The sequence below is a fragment of the Aotus nancymaae genome, unplaced genomic scaffold (assembly GCF_030222135.1).
Source record: "Aotus nancymaae isolate 86718 unplaced genomic scaffold, 86718_ANA_hifiasm-v0.15.2.pri h1tg000011l, whole genome shotgun sequence".
In the NCBI taxonomy this organism is placed as follows: Eukaryota; Metazoa; Chordata; class Mammalia; order Primates; family Aotidae; genus Aotus; species Aotus nancymaae.
This window is the reverse complement of record NW_026988422.1, coordinates 87,174,823-87,187,141: the sequence shown is the minus strand read 5'-3', so window position 1 is coordinate 87,187,141 and position 12,319 is coordinate 87,174,823. Positions and strand designations below refer to the sequence as shown.

At 40.5% G+C, this 12,319-nt stretch overlaps 1 protein-coding gene across 1 annotated transcript in view; it reads right to left on the bottom strand.

The window, feature by feature from the left end:
* Nucleotides 1–12,319, bottom strand: part of TDRD9 (tudor domain containing 9) — a 139,357-nt gene that overhangs the window by 86,534 nt on the left and 40,504 nt on the right. The window contains exon 7 of the mRNA XM_064374513.1: nucleotides 6,992–7,156. Within this exon, the coding sequence (XP_064230583.1) occupies nucleotides 6,992–7,156 (165 nt within the window). The remainder of the gene's footprint in view (nucleotides 1–6,991; nucleotides 7,157–12,319) is intronic.

Sequence of the window (12,319 nt, the reverse complement as noted above, 5' to 3'; positions counted from 1 at the left end):
GGAAGAAGTCGAAATGCTGAATAGACCAATAACAAGGGCTGAAGTTGAGGCAGTAATTAATAGCATACCAACCAAAAAAAGTCCAGGTCCAGATGGGTTGACAGCTGAATTCTACCAGACATACAAAGAGGAGGTAACACTCCTTCTGAAACTATTCCAAACAATACAAAAAGAGAGAATCCTCCCCAAATCCTTTTATGAGACCAACATCATCCTGATACCAAAACCCAGTAGAGACTCAACAAGAAAAGAAAACTTCAGGCCAATATCCACGATGAACATCAATGCAAAAATCTTCAATAAAATACTGGCAAACCGATTGCAACAAGCACATCAAAAAGCTTATCCATCACAATCAAGTAGGCTTCATCCCAGGGATGCAAGGCTGGTTCAACATACACAAGTCTATATACATAATTCACCACATAAACAGAACCAAAGACAAAAACCACATGATTATTTCAATAGATGCAGAGAAGGCCTTCGACAAAATTCAACAGCGCGTTATGCTAAAAACTCTCAATGAACTAAGTATCAACAGAACATATCTCAAAATAATAAAAGCTATTTACGACAAACCCACAGCCAATATCATATTGAATGGGCAAAAACTGGAAGTATTCCCTTTGAAATCTGGCACTAGACAAGGATGCCCTCTCTCACCACTCCTATTCAATACAGTACTGGAAGTTCTAGCCAGAGCAATCAGGCAAGAAAAAGAAATAAAGGGTATTCAATTAGGAAAGGAGGAAGTCAAATTGTCTCTATTTGCACAAGACACGACTGTATATTTAGAAGACCCCATTGTCTCAGCCCAAAATCTCCTGAAACTGATAAGCAACTTCAGCAAAGTCTCAGGATACAAAGTCAATGTGCAGAAATCACAAACATTCCTATATACCAATAACAGACTTAAAGAGAGTCAAATCAAGAATGAACTGCCATTCACAACTGCTACAAAAAGATTAAAATACCTAGGAATACAACTAACAAAGGATGTAAAGGACCTCTTCAAGGAGAACTACAAACCACTGCTCAAGGAAATAAGAGAAGACAGAAACAGATGGAAAAATATTCCATACTCATGGTTACAAAGAATCAATATCGTGATAATGGCCATACTGCCCAAAGTTTATAGATTCAATAATATCCCCATCAAGCTACCAATGACCTTCTTCACAAAACTGGAAGAAAACCACCTTGAACTTCATATGGAATGAAAAGAGAGCCAGCATACCCAAGACAATCTTTAGCAAAAAGAAGAAAGCTGGAGCCATCATGCTACCTGACTTCAAACTATACTACAAGGCTACAGTAATTAAAACAGCATGGTACTGGCACCAAAACAGATATAGATCGATGGAAAGAACACAGGCCTCGGAGGCAACACCACACATCTACAACCATCTGATCTTTGACAAACCTGATAAAAGCAAGTAATGGGGAAAGGATTCCCTGTTTAATAAATCGTTTCGGGAAAACTGGCTAGCCATATGCAGAAAGCAGAAACTGGACCCCTTCCTGACACCTTACACTAAAATTAACTCCAGATGGATTAAAGACTTAAACATAAGACCTAACACCATAAAAACCTTAGAAGAAAACCTAGGCAAAACCATTCAGGACATAGGCATAGGCAAGGACTTCATGACTAAAACACCAAAAGCATTGGCAACAAAAACCAAAATAGACAAATAGGATCTAATTAAACTCCAGAGCTTCTGCACAGCAAAAGAAACAATCATTAGAGTGAATCAGCAACCAACAGAATGGGAAAAAAATTTTGCAATCGACCCATTAGACAAAGGACTTATATCCAAAATCTACAAAGAACTAAAACAGATCTACAAGAAAAAAAAAAAACAAATAAACACATTCAAAAGCACGCAAAGGATATGAACAGACACTTTTCAAAAGAAGACATATATGAGGCCAAAAAACATATCAAAAAATGCTCATTATCACTGGTCATTAGAGAAATGCAAATCAAAACCACATAAAGATATCATCTCATGCCAGTTAGAATGGCAATCATTAAAAAATCTGGAGACAACGGATGCTGGAGAGGATGTGGAGAAATAGGAACACTTTTACACTGTTGGTGGGAGTGTAAATTAGTTCAACCATTGTGGAAGACAGTGTGGCGATTCCTCAAGGACCTAAAAAAAGAAATTCCATTTGATCTAGCAATTCCATTACTAGGTATATATCCAAAGGATTATAAATCATTCTATTATAAGGACACATGCACACGCATGTTCATTCCAGCACTGTTTACAATAGCAAAGACTTGGAACCAACCCAAATGCCCATCAATGATAGACTGGACAGGGAAAATGTGGCACATATACACCATGGAATACTATGCAGCCATAAAAAAGATGAGTTTGTGTCCTTTGTAGGGACATGGATGAACCTGGAAACCATCATTCTCAGCAAACAGACACAGGAACAGAGAATCAAGCACTACATGTTCTCACTCATAGGTGAGTGTTGAACAATGAGAACACATGGACACAGGGAGGAGAGCATCACACATTGAGGTCTGTGGTGGGGGACTAGAGGAGAGACAGTAGAGGGTAGGAGGATGGGGAGGGATAACATGGGGAGAAATGCCAGATATAGGTGATGGGGATAGAGGCAGGAAACCACATTGCCATGTATGTACCTATGCAACAATCCTGCATGTTCTTTACATGCACCCCAGAACCTAAAAGGCAATAAAATATAAATATATATATACACACAAAAGAAACTGGTAACAATGGTTTCCTCTTCATGGGAGGGTTGCTGGATAGAGAGGAAGAGAGAAGGAAGGGAATATGTTGAAATATACCTGACTTTTGAGCCTTCTAAATGTATTATACATATGAAAACATTTTTTTTTTTTTTTTTTTTTTTTTGAGATGGAGTTTCGCTCTCGTTACCCAGGCTGGAGTGCAATGGCACGATCTCGGCTCACTGCAACCTCCGCCTCCTGGGTTCAGGCAATTCTCCTGCCTCAGCCTCCTGAGTAGCTGGGATTACAGGCACGTGCCACCATGCCCAGCTAATTTTTTTGTATTAGTAGAGACGGGGTTTCACAATGTTGACCAGGATGGTCTCGATCTCTTGACCTCGTGATCCACCCACCTCGGCCTCCCAAAGTGCTGGGATTACAGGCTTGAGCCACCGCGCCCGGCCATGAAAACAATTTTAAATCACATGCAACCTTTCATAAGAATATATTATCAATTATTCACCATTACAATACAGTCCTCCTTTAGGTTTAGATAAATACAACTTATATTAGAAAAACATAAGTTTAATCAATATAAAATTATATTTATAATAAAATTACTTCCCTCCCCAAATGAATCTATAATTTTATAACTGATCATAATCTCATATTTAATTTTTCAGCCTCAGCAGGTATAAAAGCAGGACTGATAATTTTTCCAGGGATATGCAATGTATTTATTAAGCTCATAATTTATGAAAATAAACTGAGTTCCCAGAAAATAAAGAGCAGTTCCCCTGCACATGCTCTTGCCTATAAGAGCTTGCCTTTGCTCCTCCTTTGCCTTCCACCATGACCGTGAGGCTTCCCCAACCATGTGGAACTGTGAGTCCATTAAACCTCTTTTTCTCTATAAATTACCCAGTCTCAGGTACGTCTTTATTAGCAGTGTGAAAATGGACTAATACAGTCAACATTCTTTCATGATAAAACTCTAGACAAATTAGGTATGGAAGGACTGTACCTCAAAACAATAAAGGTCATACATGACAAACCCACAGTTAATGTCATACTAAGAACTGGAACAAGACAAGAATGCCCACTCTCACCACTCTTTTCAACATAGTACTGGAAGTCCTAGCCAGAGAAATTAGACAAGAGAAACAAATAAAAAGTGTCCAAATTGGAATGGAGGAAGTCAAGTTGTCCCTCTTTGCATACAATATAATCTTATATATAGAACAACTTGGCCAGGTGCAGTGGCTCATGCCTGTAATCCCAGCACTTTGGGAAGCCAAGGTGGGGAGATCACAAGAGCCCAGGAGTTTGAAACCAACTGGGGCAACATAGTGAGATCCTGTCTCTACAAAATGCACAAAAATTAGCCAGGAGCAGTGACACATGCCTGTAGTCCTGGCTACTCAGGGGGCTGAAGCGGGAGGATTGCTTAAGCCTGGGAGACAGATGTTGCAGTGAGCTGAGATCACTGCACTTCAGTTTGGGCAACAGAGTAAGGCCCTGTCTCAACTAAAAAAACAAGAGAGAGAGAAACCTGAAGATATCACCAAAAACTCTTAGAACTGATAAATTCAGTTAAGTTGCAGGATCAACATTAAGAATCAGTAGCATTTCTACACACCAACAACAAACTATCTGAAAAATAAATCAAGAAAGTAATCCTATTTACAACAGCTATGAAAAACAATACCTAAGAATAAATTTAACAAACAAGGTAAAGAATCTCTACAATGAAAACTACAAAATATTGATTAAAGCAATACAAGATGACACAGATTGAAAAGACATCCCATGTTCATGAACTGGAAAAATAGATGACTGACTCACTAATTAAGGTCTTGTTCTGTTGCCCAGGCTCGAGTACAGTGACACAATCATGGCTCACTGCAACCTGAAACTCCCAGGCTCAAGGGATCCTCCTGCCTTAGCCCCCCAAGTAGCTGAAACTATAGGCACATGCCACTGTGCCTAGCTATTATAATGTTTTTAATTTTTGTAAAGACAGCATCTCACTAGGATGCCCAGGCTGGTCTCGAACTCCTGGGCTCACATGATCCTCCCATCTTGGCCTCCCAAAGTGCTGAGATTACAGGTGTGAGCTACTGTGCCTGGTCATGAATTGGAAGAATTTATACTATTAAAATGACTATACTACCCAAAGTGATCTACAGATTGATACAATTCCAATCAAAATACCAATGACATTCTTCATAGAAATCAAAAAACAATCCTAAAATTCATATGAACCACAGAAGATCTCACAAACCAAAGCAATCCTGAGCAAAAGGAACAAAGCAGGAGGCATCACATTACCTGATTTCAAAATATGCTACAAAGCTATGGTAACCAAAACAGCATGATATTGGCATAAAAATAGACACACAGACGACCGATGGAGCAGAATAAAGAACCCAGAAATAAAACCACATATTTACAGCCAACTGATTTTTAAGAAAGGCACCAAGAACATTCACTGGGGAAAGAATGGTCTCTTCAATAAATGGTGCTGGGAACACAGGATATCCAGATGCAGAAAAATAAAACTAAACCCTTATCTCTCACCATATACAAAAATCAACTCAAAATGGATTTAAGATTTAAACTAAATCCTGAAACCATGAAACTACTAGAAGAAAACACAGGGAAAACACTTCAGGGCATTGATCTGTACAAAGATTTTTATGGCTAAGACCTCAAAAGCACAGACAGAAAAAGCAAAAGTAGACAAATGGGATTATATCAAACTAACAAGCTTCCACACCACACAAAAACAAAACAAAACAAAACAAAAAAAACATCAACTGAGTGAAGAAACAATCTGCAAAATAGGGGGAAATATTTGCAAACTATTCATCTGACAAGGGATTAATACCCAGAATATACGAGGAGCTCAACAGCAAAAAACAATCCAATTTTTTTAACAGGCAAATAAATGATCTGAAAAGACATGTCTAAACAGAATACGTATTACTGGCTAAGTAATACATGAAAAAATGCTCAATAGCACTAATTGTCAGGGAAATGCAAATCCAAACCATACTGAGATATTATCTCACATGTGCCAGAATAGCTATTATCAAAAGACAAAAAAAACGCTGGGTGCTTCGGGAGGCTGAGGCTGGAGGAATGCTCGAGCCCAGGACTTCAAGGTTTCAGTGAGCTATGATAGTGCCACTGCACTCTAGCCTGGGTGTCAGAGCAAGACTCTATCTCTAAAATAAATAAGTAAAAATAAAAGACAAAATATGACAAGTGCTGCCAAAAATGCAAAGAAATGGGAACTCTTGTATACTGTTGGTAGGAATGTAAATTAGTATAGCCTTTATGGAAAACAGTATAGAGGATCCTCAAAAAAAATAAAAAAGGAACTCTCACATGGCCCAGCCATCCTACTTCCGGGTATGTCCAAAGGAAAGAAAAACAATATGCTGAAGAGAGAGCACCACGCTCACATTTATTGCAGCATTATTCACAATAGCCAAGATATGGAATCAACCTAAGTATACATCAAGGGATAAATGGATAAATAAAATGTAGTGTGTGTGTGTGTGTGTATATATATATACACACACACACTACACACACACATACATACATATATATACACACACACAAATAAATACTACTCGGCCATTAAAAAAAAGAATGAAATCCTATTATTCTGGGCAACATGGCTGAGTGAAGTTAGTGAAATAAGTCAGGCACAGAAAGCTAAATTCTCATTCAAATGTGGACACTAAGAAGGTTGATCTCACAGAAGTAGAGAGAAGAAAAGAAGTTACTAGAGACTGGGAAGGGGAGGAAACAGGAAGAGGATACAACATTATAGCTAGATAAGAAATAACTACTAGTGTTCTTTTTTACAAGAGATGAGGGTTCCACGATAGCTGGAACTGCAGACGCGCATCACCACGCCCAGTTTTCACGTTCTAGAGCACTGTGGGGCGACTACAGTTGACAACAACTTATCATTTACTTTCAAATAGCTAGAAAAGAGGATTTTAAATGTTCCCACCACAAAGAAATGATAAATATTTGAGATGATGGATGTACTAATTACCTTGATTTGATTATGACACACTGCACCTATATATCAAAACACCACACTATACCCCATAAATATGTACACTTACTATGCAACAATTTTAAAATAATAATTTTCTAGCAGGGCCTTACAGTCATAGGTGATGAATGCAGGTTTGATCAAATACAAAAGTACGCTCAATATAAAAGAAACAACACATTCCAATATACCTTGCTATGATGAATGTGCCCCAAATCATTAAGATAATACTCTTCAATTGAATGGGGCTTGCCTTCCACCTCAAAAACATATGCAGGATTCATCTTGTTTTGAACAGGAACGGCAAAGTAGTCTGCAAACTCTTTACAGTTGATGGTAGCTGACATCAGAACTACCTTCAGAGTAAGAGAAAACATTAAAATAAAACAATGAGAATAACCAAATTAAATATTTCTAAAACTGCAGGCTTTTCTTCTGCCTCATTACTTATCTAATAACTTTTGAGACTTTAAACAGACCATCCCAATTTAATCTCTAGTGTAATTATTACAGTTTAAACAATGTTCAGAGATACCAACTTTCACTATTTCTCTTCAAGTACCTTATCAAATGATAAACTTTATCTCCAATAAAGGTAAATTGAAACCATTATCTGAAAGAAAATTTCACATCAAGACATGTGAATTTTAAAAAAAGAATAAAGCCCAGGCAAAGACACTGTGACTCACACCTGTAATCTCAGCACTTTGACAGGCTGAGGCGGGAGAACTGTTAGAGCCCAGGAGTATGAGGCCAGCCTGAGCAACAACATGAGACCACTGTCTCTACAAAAAAAAATTAAAAATAAATTAAAAAAAAAAAAGTAAGGCCGGGGCCATGGCTCATGCCTATAATCTTGGGCCAAGAGTTTAAAAGCAGTCTGGGCAACATAGCAAGACCCTGTCGCTATAAAAACTTTAAGAAGAGCTGGGCACGATGGTGCCCTCTTGTAGTCCCAGCTACTCAAGAGGCTGAACTGGGAGAATCACTGCAGCCAAGAAAGTCGAGGCTGTGGTGATCTATCACACCACTGCACTCTAGCCTGGGCGACAGAGCAAGCTCCTGTTTCTAAGAAATAAAATAAAATAAAAATAAGTTAAAAAGAGTAAGTTACGCTATAATGTGTTCCAGAGAAATGACAGAGTAAGTCAGCAAAGAAGACAAGGAATCCAGAAAACTCTAGCTCCCAGTCAAGAAACTGGAGAAGTCCCAGGACGATAGTGGAGCAGCAGCAGAGAAGAACAACCTCAGACTGGGGCAAGATGACTGACTCCAGCTTTCGGTTTTGGCGAAAAGCAAATATGAATTTATATCCTTAAGAAACTCAGCCATGAATGACAGGAGCAGCGCTGACAGCACACGACATGCCAGGAGAAGGTAGCTGATGACCGAGGATCTCCCGGTTCAGCAGTCTCCACAGGGCTACGTGGGGAGTGGACACAGCAGTCTGGCTGCTGCTCACCACCTACTGTACATTGCAAGTAGAGTGCTCTCAGTGGAAATCCTAGCCAAAAAGTAAACTTTTTTTTTAATTTTTTGAGACAAGTTCTGGCTCTATCGCCCAGGCTGAAGTGCAGCGGTGCAATCTCGACTCACTGCAATCTCAGCATCCTGGGCTCCAGTGATCCTCCCACCTCAGCCTCACAGGTAGCTAGGACTACAGGTATGCACCACCATGCCTGGCTAATTTTTGTAAAAAAAATTTTTTGTAGAGGCAGGGTTTCACCACGTTGCATAGGCTGCTCTTGAACTGATGAGCTCTTGGGATCTGCACACCTTGGTCTCCCAAAGTGCTGGTACTATAAGCATGAGCCACCGCACCCAACCAAAAAATAAACATTTCATATAGGCATTTTTGGTGCAGTTACTGAGTAAACAAACCATCTGTATTTTTCCCTTTGGCATTAGATATAAATGGTAAAAACCGTAGAGACTAAAACTCATTTTGAGAAGAGATTTCTGAAGTTAAAAAGAATGCTCTGGCCGGGCTTGGTGGTTCATGCCTGTAATCTCAGCATTTTGGGAGTCCAAGGCAGGCAGATCACGAGGTCAACAGATCGAGACTATCCTGGCCAACATGGTGAAACCCCATCTCTACTAAAAATCCAAAAATTTAGCTGGGCATGGTGGCACGCACCTGTAGTCCCAGCTACTTGGGAGGCTGAGGCGGAAGAATTGCTTGAACCCGGGAGGCAGAGGTTGCAGTGAGCCGAGATTGTGCCACTATGCTCCAGCCTGGCAACAGAGCAAGACTCCATCTCAAAAAAAAAAAGAATGCTCTGAGAAGCCACTTGGAGTGGAAGAGTGGCTCTTGAGGGACACACCTCAGTCACCATAAATGATCTCTAAACTGGGTTTTAAGGAATTATGAGGCTACTGGACTGCAGTACACTGAGTGCAGCCTGCAAACAAGAGGCCAAGCCTGGACTGCTAGGAGCAAGGAGGATCAGCCCAGCCACCAGCCTCCCTTTTCCACCGCCTCCCACCGCCCACCCCCCAACCGCAGCCCTCTGCCTCTTCTCCAAACAGACAAGTCAGCAGCCACCCAAGACAACCACCTGTCTAGAATGGGCCTGAGCTAAGTCCAGTCAGCTAGAGATACCAGCAAGGTCAGTGGCTGGAGGATGGTATAGAGGAGGCACAGAGAGCAAGCCAGGTCAGGGGACCCACAGGGACCTAAAGGTTGACAGGGAGAGGAAAGGAAGCCTTAAAGCCCATGTGCCCGTGCTCCCACACCCAAGTCCTCCTGACAGTAGCACTCTCTTTAAAAGGTAAGAAATAAACATTTTTTCAGAGTTTTTAAAAAAGCTTTTACAAAACCATCTAGAATATGATTTCTAATTTCTTGGCCCAACTGCATGTACATATAAGTTTCTATATTGAGAAAATATGCTGCTTCACGTATTTGTTAATAAATCATGAACACAGTGAAACTGACAGACCCTTTCTTATAAGTACCAAATTCTTTACCACCATATCCATCAGTGTAGGGTTTTTTTAATCCACTAACACTTTAACTCTCTTTACCACTGAAAACTAAAAAATGTGTAATCAACTCATTATTCTGACTTGAGTAAAAAAGAAGAGTCTTAAATAACATTCAAGAAAGGTCTCAATGTGAATAATCTTCAACGACAGCTTAGTTAAGAGTCCAAAAAGGACTGAAATAGGCAAATTCTCTCATTCATTTCATAGTCACTTCAAGCAATAAGACAACTGATTCCAAATGTCAGGTTCCATTCATTCAGCATCTGCAAGTGAAAATGTGAACATTCTAAGGTAGAAGTTTCCCCACTTGGGGACATGAGAAGGAGAAAAAGAAACGTTTTCCTCAACAAATAAACACTTGAAAACAAAATACTTTATGGTTTAGAAAGCAAGTGTTTTCGAATAACAGCAATTAGCAGCCCCATCACAGAATAACTGAATATCCCAACCATATGGTCTTTTATTAAGCTGTTTCCCACAGACCTTTGCTTAGCACAGCTGGTTTGAGGTCGACCTGACCTACGAGTAGACTTGTTTAGACTGCACAATTATTCTAAACTCTATGCCCTTTTGGCCTAGTTCACACCGTCTTCCTTTTTGTTCAAATAAGATGTAAACTGTATTTATCATTCCCATCAACTTTCAGTTAACTTACACCTCTCAAATAGTAGTACACATTCTGTTCTCAAACTTCAATCCACTTTGGTGCTTTTTTTTTTTTTTTTTTTTTTTGAGACAAAGTCTTGCTCTGTTGCCCAGGCTAGAATGCAGTGGTGCAATCTGGGCTCACTGCAACCTCTGCCACCCAGGTTCAAGCAATTCTTCTGCCTCAGCCTCCCAAGTAGCTGGGATTACAGGCATGCACCACCATGCCTGACTAATTTTTGTATTCTGAGTAAAGACAGGGTTTCCCCATGTTGGCCAGGCTGGTCTTGAACCCCTTGACCTCAAGTGATCCACCCATCTTGGCCTCCCAAAGTGCTGAGATTACAGGTGTGAGCCACTGCGCCTGGCCTGGTGCTATTTCTAACACAGAGACACAGGGATTGTGGATTCATTCACATACTTTTTGTTTTGATTTTTTTTGTTTTTTGGGTTTTTTTTTCTTGAGATGAAGTCTTTCTCTGTTGCCCAGGCTGGAGTGCAGTGATGTGGTCTCGGCTCACTGCAACCTCTGCCTTCTAGGTTCAAGTAATTCTCCTGCCTCAGCCTCCCGAGTAGTTGGGCTTACAGGCGCCCACCACCACACCTGGCTAATTTTTTTTTTTTTTTTTGAGACAGAGTTTTGCTCTTGTTGCCCAGGCTGCAGGGCAATGGCATGATATCAGCTTACTGCAACCTCCACCTCCCGGGTTCATGCGATTCTCTTGCCTCCACCTGCCAAGTAGCTAGGATTACAGGAGTGTGCCACCATGCCCGACTACTTTTGCATTTTTAGTAGAGATGGGTTTTCACCATGTTGGCCATGCCTGTCTCAAACTCCTGACCTCAGGTGATCTGCCCACCTTGGCCTCCAAAAGTGCTGGGATTACTGCCGTGAGCCACCGTTGCCCAGCCTTTTTTTTTTTTTTTTTTTTGAAACAGGGTTTCATCTGTCACCCAGGCTGGAATGCAGCAGTGCAATCACAGCTCACTGCAGCCTGGACCTCCCAGGCTCAAGCAATTCTCCGTCAGCCTCCTGAGTAACTGGGACCACAGACACACACCACTATGTCCAGCTAATTTTTGCATCTTTGTCAAGATGGGGTTTCGCCATGTTGCCCATGCTGGTCTTGAACTCCTTGGGCTCAAGCAATCTGCCCGTCTTTGCCCCCAACAAAGTTCTGGGATTACAGGTATGAGCCACTATGCCACTCAGCTTCATTCACATAAACTATGGTACTTATTCAACCAAAAGCAAAGCTCAAAACCCAGCATGTCATTATAGTCAACTATTACTAGACAATTTTCTGCAGCCTGGAGAAAATATGAGAATTTAAGGCAACATAATAATCAAAAAGCATCCATACTCTTCTGATCATAAGAGAATGCCCTTTAGTCGGCTTCCTGGCAATATCTGGTGTACTACATATGATAATGAATTTTAAGAGTCATAAGTTTCAAATGTTTCTGTTAAAATACAGTCAGCCTGGCTAGGTGTGGTGACTCACACCTGTAATCCCAGCACTTTGGAAGGCCAAAGTGGGTGAATCACTTGTGGTCATGAGTTCAAGACCAGCCTGGCCAACATGGCGAAATCCCGTCTCTACCAAAAAGTACAAAAAAAATTAGCGTGGCATGGTGGCAGATACCTGTAGTCCCAGCTACTTGAGAGGCTAAAGCACAAGAACTGCTTGAACCTGGGAAGCAGAGGTTGCAATGAATTGAGATCGTGCCACTGCACTCCACCCTGGGCGACAGAGTGAGACTCCATCTCAAAATAAGTTAATTAAATAAATACAGTCAGCCCTCTGTATCCAGATTCTGCATTTGCAGATTCAACCAGCTGAAAATCAAAAATATTCAAAAAAATAAAAATACAAATTTAAAAA